Source organism: Vigna unguiculata, chromosome 2 (assembly GCF_037176805.1).
Source record: "Vigna unguiculata cultivar grain cowpea cultivar isolate G323 ecotype 2 chromosome 2, ASM3717680v1, whole genome shotgun sequence".
NCBI classification, from domain to species: domain Eukaryota; kingdom Viridiplantae; phylum Streptophyta; class Magnoliopsida; order Fabales; family Fabaceae; genus Vigna; species Vigna unguiculata.
In genome coordinates this window covers 20,302,829-20,314,870 of record NC_140793.1, presented here as the reverse complement: position 1 = coordinate 20,314,870, position 12,042 = coordinate 20,302,829, and the positions used below count along the sequence as shown (strand labels likewise).

Sequence of the window (12,042 nt, the reverse complement as noted above, 5' to 3'; positions counted from 1 at the left end):
ATGTCAGTCCAGTTTTCATAGACCGAAACAGTTTTGACAAGACAAACCATATGGTTTTGATGATAATAAATAATATCAGATTTTAATGTACTAATAATTTGCTCTAAAGTTTATTCATCTAGAGCCAACTAAGGATCTCATGTAGAATAACGACATACATTGCATGAGCTTTTTCTTCAGTTATTAAGTGCTATATCAATAGACAGTCTTATAATGAGATAAAAAGTGCACCGGTCTTTGTAAATTCTTTACTCTAGAAAGTTATATCAACAATGAGTGCTTATTTGTATAACTTTTGTTTTGAGAGTTTTTCTTGTAAATAACTTCAGTTGTTGTTGCTAAGAGTGGGTGACACTAAAAGAATATTCGAGAAAACCATAAATGACTTTGTAAAAGAGAATATTGTCATAATTGCTTAACTTATGTGAATGGGTTAACTGTTAGAATTAGTTAACTCATCTTTTGTATTACCTATCTGACATCTACGTGTGGATCATCACATCTTTCTGTATTTTAGTGATGTAAGAATCCATAGAAATGAATGAATTAGCCAAGAGATAGTTAAGCTCTCTTAACCATTTTTTCATATTTTCCATTCTTAAGTAATACATATGTTCTTTATTTGATTTCCACTCTAGTGTTAATTCCCATGGAAGACATACCTCTAGTGCCAAAGCCTCTCTAGTTCTGGTTTTTTTACCCAATTCACTACTATCAAATTTGGGGGCTTCACTAGGATGTGAATGTAGTAATTACAACTTTGGAAGTTTATATTTAAAATTAGGTTAAATTACCCTTTTGATCCCTCTATTTGTCATGAAATTTCAGTTCGGTCCTCAAGTATTTTGTTGTCTCAATTTGGTCATCATTTTCTTAAAAATGACTCAATTTGGTCCTCCCCGTTAACTTTGACCAAACGGTGTTAAAGTCAATGCCATGTGTCAATTTCTGGTTTTTTTGAAAATTTTTAATATTTTTTGATTTTTTAAATTTTTTTAAATTTATATTTTATTTTTGACATGTGTCACTTCACCGTTGTACCACGTGCCAAAGTGACTCAATTTGGTCCCTATATTTGTTTTTAGTTTCAATTTAGTCTCAATTTTTGTAAAAATGAAGCAATATTGTCCCTCCTTAGATTAAGACTCAATTTAATCTTTGTATACAACTTATGATGATATTCTCAATAAAATTGATATTTTTATTAAATATTTGTAGAAATATTTTTAAATGTTTTTTTTTAGTTTTATTATTAAACAAAGTTAAACCCCAAACTTAATTTCAAAAATTAACAATTTTGTCATCATATATAAAGGCATCAAGTGTATCATATTATACAAACTTAGGAAAGATTAAAAATCAAATAACTTGTCACATATAAGTTTAGGAACTAAATTTCAAGTTCAAAACAAAATTAAAGTCTAATGTTTTGTGTAGAATTTAAAGTTAATTTAAAATATTTATACAAATATTTAATAAAAACGTTAATTTTATTAAGAATATCACCACAAAATTTATAAAAAAGTAAATTTAGTGTCAATTTGAGGAAGGACAATATTGCTTCATTTTTACAAAAAATGGGACTAAATTGAAATTAAAAACAAATATAGGGATCAAGTTGAGTCACTTTGACACATGGCACAACTATGAAGTGACACATGTCAAAAATTAAAAAAATTTAAAAAAATATTAAAAAAAACCAAAAATTGACACGTGGCGTTGACTTTAACACCCATTTGGTCAAAGTTAATGGTGAGGACCAAATTGAGTCATTTTTAAGAAAATGAGAACCAAATTGAGACAACGAAAAACTTGAGGACCAAACTGAAATTTCATGACAAATAGAGGGACAAAATGGTAATTTAACCTTAAAATTATTCTGAATGCTATTTATTTGTCATAGTCAATGAACAAATATGTCCTTTTGAAGGTGGTTTTGAAGCATCTTGAGTTTTTCTTTTTCATCCTTTAAAAAATTTAGATTCTTTGTTAGATTTTTCTGTGTTGTTCATCTGCTGTACGTTTGAAATACACCGATGGCCACTGATTTTGAAGTTTTAAAATATATTAAAAGTATCTTTAAAGTACCAAAGTAGTGTGTTTTTAACGCTTAGTAGAGGACTGTTGGCTAAGCCAAAATGTTGGCAAAAGAAGGAAGCCTAGAGATTTTGAATGATGATCAAGCAAGAATGAAGACAAATTGTTAAATGTTTGAAGTTATCTTGTAAAATAAATTAAGTGTTGTTGTAGAGTAGTTTTACTTAACTTAGAATCAGCAGCATAAACTTCATCTCTTTATAGGTTCTCTCATTTTTGCAAAAACTGCAGTGATAATCGATTATCACTAATGATAATCGATTATCTGTGCAAACTTTTATTTTTCAAAAACCTACTGGAATAATCGATTATCATAAGTGATAATCGATTATCCTTGGCAGTTGGAACATGTTTGTTCAACTTTTAACCTAATTTTTGAAACCCCTATTTAAAGAACTACAGTTCAACTTCGAAATCACCTTTTTGAGAGCTAGAGTCCTAATGTCATGTTTGCAAAGAAGTTCTCTGAGTGTTCTTCAAAGAGCTTTTAAAAGCCTAGCGTGGGTAGAGCGATAACATTTCCTAAGAGGGTTTCTAGGAGATTGAGTGCTGCTGTTGTTGCTAGGAAAGCTAGGTCAAGTTCTCTGTGTGATTCAGAGAAAGTTACTTTCATCTCTTGTGTCTTCAAGAGAGGTGTTTTCTTTTCCCTATTTTTTTGTTATCTGATTGTAATATGATATTTTTAGTGATTGAGTTAATCTCTTTGTTTAAAGAGATTAACAACTAGACGTAGGATCTTTCGATCTGAACCAGTATAAATACTTGTGTTAAATCTTCTTCCCTACCTCTTTATTGTATCTACTATTGCATTTAAAGGAGCTAATATTAAATTAATTAGTAAAATTCCAGAAAATATTTAAAGTATTAATTTTAATATTAAAAACCAATTCACCCCCTCTTGGTTTTTGTCCAAACGTTAAACATTCCGCTACACTATACCAAAAATTGGTATAAGAGCTTGCTATGATAGTTTTTCAAATTTTTCGAAAATGGTTGGGCAAAATCAAACTTTTTACTGGTGAAAATTATCCTTCCTAGAAAGTTAGGATGCAAATTTTTCTGGAATCAATTGATAGGATTATTTGGGATGTTGTGTTAAATGGTCCATTTGTGCCTATTAATGTTGTTAATGAAGTGCAGGAACCAAAGTCATTTTCACAATGGAATGCAGATGAAAATAGACGGGCTCAATACGATGTTAAAGCGAGAAATATTATTTCATCTACTTTGACCCTTGATGAGTTTTACAGGATTTCAATCTGCACCAGTGCACGTGAGATGTGGGAAATTTTGCGAGTGATTCATGAAAGAATAGAAGATGTAAAAAGAGCACGCAAGAAATCCCTGATTCAAGAATACGAAATGTTTCGTATGTAACAAGGAGAGACCATCTATGATGTGTAGAAAAGATTCACACACATCGTCAATCATCTCACGGGTCTAGGTAAAAATTTTGACACTGATGAATTAAACATAAAAATTCTTAAATCTTTGAACATGACTTGGCAACCAAAGGTGACGACCATTACAGAGTCACAAAATCTTGCAACGATGACAATGGCGACTCTATTTGGAAAGCTAAGGGAGCACGAGCTTGAACTGGGTAGATTAAATGAAGAAGAAGATCTTGGAAGAAAGAAAATATTGCCTTTAAGTTTGAGGTCGTCAAAGGAAAAAAGCACAAAGATGAAGAAGATTCTGATGATGATGAAAATTTAAGTCTGATGATTAAAATGTATACAAAATTCATGAAGGCCAAAGGTAAAAATCAATTCAAGAGAAATAAGAAGGAGAATAAAGGATCATCCTCAAACTTCAAGTGCTATGGATGTGGAGAAACTGAACATGTCAAGGCTGATTGCCAAAATTCAAAGAAAAGTGAAGAAATGAATGGCAGAAAATTTTTTAAGAAAAAAATGCATACATAGCATGGAAGATAATGCCTCAAGTACATCAAACTCCAGTGATTCTGATGAGGAAGAAGCAAAGTTTTATTTGATGGCTGATCATGATGTCTTTGACAGTGAGGTAAGTTCTACTTGCAATGAAAATGATTATGATGATCTTTATGATGCATTTCAACAATTGCTTGTTAAATCTAGTAAATTAAATACTGCTCACAGGAAGTTAAAATACGAGTTTAAAGAATTACAAAATAAACTTAAAAAATCTCTTGAGTAAGAAGAAATTTAAAAAAATAAAATTTTAACTTTTGAAAACAAAGAAAAAGAAATTGTTGAATATGCTTCTTGTAAAATTTACATGTTTGATATATGTATTTTGGAAAAACATTTTGAAGATGCATTAGAAAATAAAAATTCTAAAAAACTTGCTCTTAAGAAAAATTCAAATAAGATCAGGTATGCTTATAATTATAATAAGAAAAATAAAACTAAAAGAAGTCGCAGAGTCTGGGTAGAAAAAGGAACTGTTTGTAAGACTCGTGGAAATTAATTAATTAAATAATTAATTAATTAATAAATGCGGGTGGTGGGAACTTTGATGACATTAAATGTTAATTGGTATGAAGTGGAAAAGTACTAGCTCAAGTGGTTGAGAGTACTTTATTGTGTGACATGATTTGGGTTTGAGTCCTATGTATGTCAATTGTGTGTATTTGATTTATTATTTTGATAATATACTTGAATCTGTTGAGTGATAGTATAATCATAGGATTAGGATAATTATCACCAAATATGAATTGGTTGAATGGTGATGTATTGAATTGGCATTAGTATGGTCACAGGTTCAAACCTTGATAGACATGAATTAAACCTTTTTTTTTGTTTGTTAAAATCAGCTTTGCTTTGAATATGATAGGGCAGAGAAAACCCTAGTAGAAGGGGGCAACCAAGAGGAGTTGAAAAGCCATTATATACCCTTGAATAGAAATTAAATCCACCATAAAGCCTATTTTCGTTTTAGTACTTAAACCCATAATTAAGACACCTATAAAAGGCCACTTTGAGGTGAGAAGAAGGGTTTCTATAATGTGGTTATTTTATTTTTGAGAGGAGAACGAATTGCGAGAGTGAGTGGTGATTTGGAGCGCACAAGAGGCTGAATTGGGAGGAAGTTTGAGGTAGAGATTGGTGGGCAAAGGAACACTCATTTTCCCAACTTTAAGCAAGGATTTCAGGTTAGGGGAAGCTTTCCTTATGTGTGTAAATCAAATTATAGAATTGTGCTTCTGCGTTTCTTTCTCAATTGATTCTGTATGCTATGGAATTCGTGATATACTTGATGTGATTGAGAAGTTGGGGTAAATTGATGTTGCTGTAAAGTCTTTTATGCTTTATGTGTCTAGAATGAGGGTTTTGGTACTGTATTCGTTGCCTATGGTTAAACCTCTGGTTTTGGTCATTCAAATGGAATTAAAATAGGTTCATGTGATGTGCTTATTGATATACACTATTTTGTAATGGTTGTGTTGTGTTTTGGTATGCCTCGATTGTTTGCTTGCGTGAACAGAGACGAAACTCTGCTATTTTTGCCCAACCGAGTCACTCTCGCCTAAGCGAAAGTTGCAGAAACTCATCCCTGGCGTTGGTTCGTGCATCTCGCTCAAGCGACCAATTTTGGTCTTGAGCGGCACGTTCACTCGCTCAAGCGAGAATGCTTGCCCAAGCGAGATCGCGATGAAACAGGTCACGTCTTGCGTTCGAATCCTCGTCCAGGCGAGGGATTGTGTGTTTGAGCGAACGAGGAAGTCCAGCTTAAGTGAGACAGATGCACTCGCTTGGGCGAAGACCCTTGGCTTAAGCGAGAATGGTGAGAATTCATGCTTATGTGTACTGTTTGCACGAGTTTGCTTGGTGTTTCCTACATTATGGGAATTATATGCATGTGTTTGTGGTGTTTGGGCTTGAAGGACTAAGTTTATAGGATCCGGGATGTGCTTGGCTTAAGTCGCGAGCTAGGAGTTTGTGGTGGGTGGATCGCATGCGGAAAATGAACGGTTTAGTTCACCAGAGGTACTCTCATTGGGATGAGTGAGTGAGTTCATCTCATGCTCAACTTGAGAATGCTATGAGCGAGGGAGTTCATAGTAGGAAAGGCGGGTATGTGGGTCCGGGTCTGAGCGAGGAGTTCGGATGACGGGCGAGGGAGTTCGTGAAGCAGGACTACGAGCGGGATAGGCTTGTAGGTTGGACCACGAGTGAGGAGGGTCGTGGAAGCACAGGAAGTCCCATGATTTATAGTACATGCATGAACTCATAATGATTGTGAGTGTGGGAAAATGGGTGTTTTGAGAAATAATAAATATTTATGATTTGTCGGTGGGTGTATTTCATATTTATTTATACCTATGTGCATAGCTCACCCTTTCTGTTTGTGTGTGGCGATGATCGGGTAACTTGTTATCCGGGAGCAGATGATGTTTTAGGTGAGCCAGGAGATGCTTAGTGGCGGAGAGTGGGAGCAAAGTACAGGGGATTTGTTTATAAAGACTTTTATTTTATTTCCATGTAATTTAATTACAGTTTTCATTACTTTGGATTTCTAAATTGTAAAAGTGAATTATGAGTAATATGACTATTTATAGTGATTATTCAACTTTAAAGTTTTAAAATTTCCTGCGTTTTGGAAAATGGATTGATAATAAATGAGGTAGTATTTATATAAATTGTTTTTTTAATTGTTGTAAGTAATATCCTACCGAGATGTTACAGTTAGTATCAAAGAAAAAGTTTTGAAAATCTATTAATAATACAATTCAAGGTAGCACAAAAGGCAACTTTTTAAATGATCCACAAAAAGCAAAACACACAAAATTAACTCAAAATAACATTTTGTAACACTCTCTTTGATTGACAAGTGGCACAACCTCGCGATGACACGTGTCACTCATCTTCTAAACCCTAATTCCTTCACGCTCCACTCTTCTCTCACTCTCTGCTGTCAACACTCTTCTCTCACTATCTCTCTCTGTCCTAACCCTAACAACTCTTCTCTCACTCTCTACCGTCAACACTTTTCTCTCACTCTCTGCCGTCAACACTCTTCTCTCACTGTCTCTCTCTGTCATAACCCTAACAACTCTTCTCTCACTCTCTGCCGTCACGCTACTTTCCTACTTTCTTTCACTCTCTTCACAGTCAACTATTCTCAACCACACCATATTCATCCACGATCATGTTTTTACATTCTGATTTCCCATTCTTTAGGTTTTTTCCGATCATTTTGTGGTTTTGCCTTCACCTTTTCCTTTTCATGTTTTTTCTCTCATCTCTGATCATTTTTTCGTTTTGTATTTATGGTTTTTTTAGGTTTTATCCAATGTGTTTTTGTTTTTGCCTTCACCGTTTACTCTTTATGTTTTTTCTATCATCTCTGATCATGTTTTCGTTTTGTTTTATGGTTTTTTTTAGGTTTTTCCCGATTAGTTTTTGGTTTTGCCTTCCCCGTTTACTCTTTATGTTTTTTCTATCATTTACTCTTCTCTCCGATCATGTTTTCGTTTTGTTTTTATGGTTTTTTTATGTTTCTTCTGATCATTTTTTGGTTTTGCCTTCACCGTTTACTCTTTATGTTTTTTCTATCATCTCCGATCATTTTTTGTGTGTGTTTTTTTAGGTTTTTTCGTATCAGTTTTTGGTTTTCCATCATTTTCGACCACTACTTCGTAAGTTTTTGTTGTTTTATGTTTCAATGATAACTTCTTTGTTTTTACAGGCTGATTTCACATTTTTTATGGTTTCTGCGATCAGTTTTTGGTTTTTCCTTTACGGTTTACCCTTTATTTTCTTTCTCTGATCTCCGATCATCTTCGATCATGTTTTGCTTATTTTTTTTAGGGTTTATTTGTATCTTTTTCTGTTTTTGTTGTTTTATTTTTCGATGCTAATTTTTTTTTTGATTTTAGAGGCTGATTTTAGATTTTTTAGGTTTTCTCCGATCAGGTTTTGGTTTTTCCTTCACTGTCTATTCATTTTTACAGGATTATTTAACATTTTTATTAATTACCTATTTTGTAGGTTTTGAAGATTGATATACAGGATGTCTCCAAATGACAGTCATGAGTTTAGTCTGAAGTTGGAACTCATTGGAACTCATTGAGTTCTGTTAAAGTTGGAACAATGATTATTATTTTTAATTTTGATATGCATTGATATTATTTTCATCTCAATTTATTCTGTTCATCTTTTATTGTCAGTGGTTGTTGATTTCTTGGTTGTTGATGTTGTTGTATTGTATCAAATGTAACGGTATTAATACATAATTAGTTTTTAAGTGTATGTTTGATTTTTGTTTTTTGATTTTTTTAAAAGGAATTGCTCAGTTTTCTTCATTGCAACCCAAGGTGGATCTGTTTTCTCAGTTAGTGTTGGAATTCAATGCAGTGGAAGTAATGTTTTTTATGCAAAAGATATCATTTTAGTTTTGATAACTAATAATGTTGAAGTTTTGAAACCAGTATTAGATATCATTTTAATTTTGTTAAAACAAATTCGATATCTCTTAATTATTTTATTGAACCTTATAATTTATTTGTAACCTTATGATTGATTTTTTTTTATGTAGGTTTAGCCATATTTTATGTTGGAGTCCTCAGTTAATTAACATTAGGTCTTTTCTTTCCTTTATCTTCGATGCAGCTACATGACTACATCATGTTACTTCTTTCCTTTTTCAGCTTTGTGATCTCTTCATAGTTTTGTTTTTCTTCTTTCCTTTTTCTTCTTTGTTGTCTTCATATTTCCTTTTCTTGAAACCTTCAAACAATATCTTTATTTCCTTTTAAATGTCCTGCAGCTTCTATTTTTCTTTTGCTCTCTGCCATATTTTCCTTTTATTCCACAACATTGAGCCGTGTGAAAAAGAGCTTTTGTTTTTTTCTCTGTTCTTCGTATGTTTGACCGGTTGCTTTTCCCACATTTTACTCTTTTTGGTAAACCAAAACCAGAGTATGCGTATGGTTTTGGTTTGAATGAACCATTGTATGCATTTCATAAAAGTTGTTTTTCTTTCTTCCGTCCTCTTCATATGTTTGACAGTTGCTTATCCCGATTTTTACTGAATTTGTGTAACCAAGACCACATCATGCGTACGGTTTTACTTTTGATGTATTATCTCTACAAATACATCAGACTATTCTTATGTTTTTATGTTGTCTACAAATACATCTATCCACAACTTCCTTTCTTCACTATTGTCTAATTTTCCGTTTTCTTTACACCATGTCTGCTTTGCAAAAACAAACCCAGTCATTACAAGAACTGAACCCAGAGAAGGAAAGTTGGAATATTGTTGCAAGAGTGGTAAGGTTATGGTTTGCAGAAGATTACACAAAAGGAAAATCTCCATTTTCCATGGAGATTGTTCTTCAAGACAAAGAGGTACTATACCATACTTTAAATGTCCGCCATTTTTTTAGTTTCCATTTTATATTATAATGTGATATATGAAACTGTTTGTGCAGGGTGTCCTAATCCATGCGTCTGTTAGACACACACTGATATACAAATTTCAATCTGAAATCAAAGAGGATAAGGTTTACTCCATTCAGTCTTTTAGTGTTTCATGTAATGGTGGTTCTTATAGAACTACAAATCACGCCTATAAGATCAACTTCCAATTTGGAACCAAAATCAATTTGGTAGAATCTACCTTAGTTCCCAATATTAGTACTGCATACACCCCTTTTTCAACCATTAAAGCACCTGGTTTTGACACAAATTACTTAGTTAGTAAGTATATTATTTTTTCTTCTTCTTTGCATTTAAATTTTTATTCATGTTTTATTTTTTTTATTGTTTTATTTTTGTTTAGATGTCATTGGAATGTTTACTGGTGTTGGAACAGAGAGAGAGTTAGAGAAAGGTGGTAAGAAGACCAAGATGAATGTCATCCTTATTGAATCTGATGGGTAAGAGTATTGTTCTTCTTTTATTTTATGTTTAACATTATTCTTATCTAATGAAATTTTACATCATGCAATAGTTATCAACTGGAGTGTACTTTATTTGGTCAATATGTTGATATGTTAAATGCATTTCTTGCCTCTGGAGAGGATCAATATGTTGTCATTGCTTTACATTATTGCAAAGTCAAGATCTTCCAAGGTAACTAACTTTTTGACATTTTTTACAAATGTAGTAATTTTTTAAAAAGTGTTTGACATCTTTATATATTTTATAGATAAATTTTCTATTCAAAACTATATGAACTGTACGAGGATAATTTTTAACTGTGATGGTGAAGATGCTACGAAGTTGAAAAAAGTGTAAGTACATTTTGCATTTTTTGATTTTCGTTTTTTATTTTCGTTTAATTTGCCTTTTTTTTTGTAGGATGTGGGATAGTACTGAATCTCCTTCTCAACCTCTTACCCAACTTGGTCAGTCTTCAAAAGTTAGCTTAGAAGAAGATTTCATTAAGCTGCATCCTAGATGCTCAATTGAAGGTCTCAAAGATTTTAAACAGGTTGAATTCTTTTCCTCTCTCTTTCATTTAAATTGTTTAGTTTGAATATTATGCTTTATATTGTTGCATTATTTATGTTCCAGGAAAGTACTTTTGTAGTGAAGGCTACTATCAAACATGTTCTAGATCATGATGATTGGTGGTACACATAATGTATCTAAAACAAAGTTGTTTATCCTGACTCCAAAATGTTTTTTTGTGAGAAATGTAACAAACATGTCATTAAGGTTACACCTAGGTATTAATCTTCATAATTCTTATTTCTCTAATTTAATTTTACTAATAGACAAATTTGAATAAATCACTAATGTTTTATTTTTCTTTGGTTAGGTTTAAACTTAGACTTCGTGTAATTGATGCTACTGATTCTACAACTTTTGTTGTATTTGATCGTGATGCAAGTGCAATGTTGAAGAAATCATGCTATGATATTCTTGATTTACAAGACAAGGTTAAGTATCCTATATAGTCAAATAAATCATGAACAAATTATTTTTGATTAAGTTCAATCATTTGCATTTCTACTTCTTTTTATAGAACACTCATGCTGGTAACTTGCCTAAAGAGTTTGAAGTCCTCATTGATAAGACCTATCTGTTCAAAGTTGAGTGCAAGAATGATTATAATAGCAAATTTGAGCAATCATTCAGAGTTAAAAAAGTCTGCATGGATGAAAAAATCATTGAAAGCCTTAGTGATGTTGAAGTTAAGTCTTTGGTAAGATCTTATTTATTTCTGTTTAGGTCTTTTCATATATGTAATTTTAATTTTACTATTTTTTTACTTTAATATATTTGTTAGGATGTATACTCTGGAAATGAAGAAGAAAGTAAACTTAAGCAGATTACAAATAAGATGGCATTTGATACCATTCCAGAGGTATGTTAATATTACAACTATACTTCTTTTTCTAAATGTTTTTATATGCTAACTTTTTCAAGTTTATTTTTAGGATTTGCTGATCAAATTCACTGAAGAATCAAATGATGTTGAGGCTCTAAGTGATCATTTGAAGACTATAGGATCAAGCCCTATTTCTACAGAGGAAGCTTTGGTCAATCAACCAGTAATTGATGTTGAAAATGATGAGTTAACCCAGAAAGAATCATCTCATCTGGAGAATCTTAGCTTTGATTTGGCTACCAAAGCATGTGTCCCGACAATTAAAAGGCAGAATCGATCTGTGGTTCAAGAAAACAAGAAGATCCCAGTGAAGATGTTGAAGAAGAACATCAAGATTGAAAAGTGAATGAAAATTGTACTAGACTTTGTGTTTTTATCTTGGTTATGTTATTTTTTTGGAAAACATTTGCTGATACTCATGACCAATATGTTTTGTTGTTCTTAAGTTGTTATCATTTTCAAAACATTCACTTGAAGTTTCTGTTTATTTATTTATGAACTATATTACTTATTGGTGAACAATAATGACTTTTTATTTGTGCATTCACAATTTGCTAGCAGAGTCAAACTGTGTTGATATTATTTTCTATTATCAACACCATAATCATGCTAGCT

The 12,042-nt window shown here is 32.1% G+C and overlaps 2 protein-coding genes across 2 annotated transcripts; both read left to right on the top strand.

The window, feature by feature from the left end:
* The first annotated feature begins 3,144 nt into the window (after window positions 1-3,144).
* LOC146888412 (uncharacterized) lies at window positions 3,145-3,474 on the top strand. Its single transcript, XM_085670093.1, has one exon. The coding sequence runs from the start codon at window positions 3,145-3,147 to the stop codon at window positions 3,472-3,474; it is 330 nt and encodes a 109-aa protein (XP_085526219.1).
* Window positions 3,475-4,026: 552 nt separating this feature from the next.
* Window positions 4,027-11,773, top strand: LOC146888411 (uncharacterized). The gene is made up of 10 exons (XM_085670092.1): window positions 4,027-4,125; window positions 9,306-9,437; window positions 9,521-9,788; window positions 9,871-9,967; window positions 10,392-10,524; window positions 10,608-10,666; window positions 10,855-10,975; window positions 11,062-11,241; window positions 11,326-11,403; window positions 11,477-11,773. The coding sequence occupies exons 1-10, from the start codon at window positions 4,027-4,029 to the stop codon at window positions 11,771-11,773; spliced, it is 1,464 nt and encodes a 487-aa protein (XP_085526218.1).
* The last annotated feature ends 269 nt before the right edge of the window (window positions 11,774-12,042 follow it).

Excerpts from the sequence above, each read along its gene's own strand:
- LOC146888411 (XM_085670092.1), top strand. The coding sequence starts at position 4,027 with ATGGAAGATAATGCCTCAAGTACATCAAACTCCAGTGATTCTGATGAG. Across the intron at positions 4,126-9,305 it reads ATGATGTCTTTGACAGTGAG|TCATTACAAGAACTGAACCC; the intron begins GTAAGTTCTACT and ends AAACAAACCCAG. Across the intron at positions 10,667-10,854 it reads CTAGATCATGATGATTGGTG|GTTTAAACTTAGACTTCGTG; the intron begins GTACACATAATG and ends TTCTTTGGTTAG.
- LOC146888412 (XM_085670093.1), top strand. The coding sequence starts at position 3,145 with ATGCAAATTTTTCTGGAATCAATTGATAGGATTATTTGGGATGTTGTG.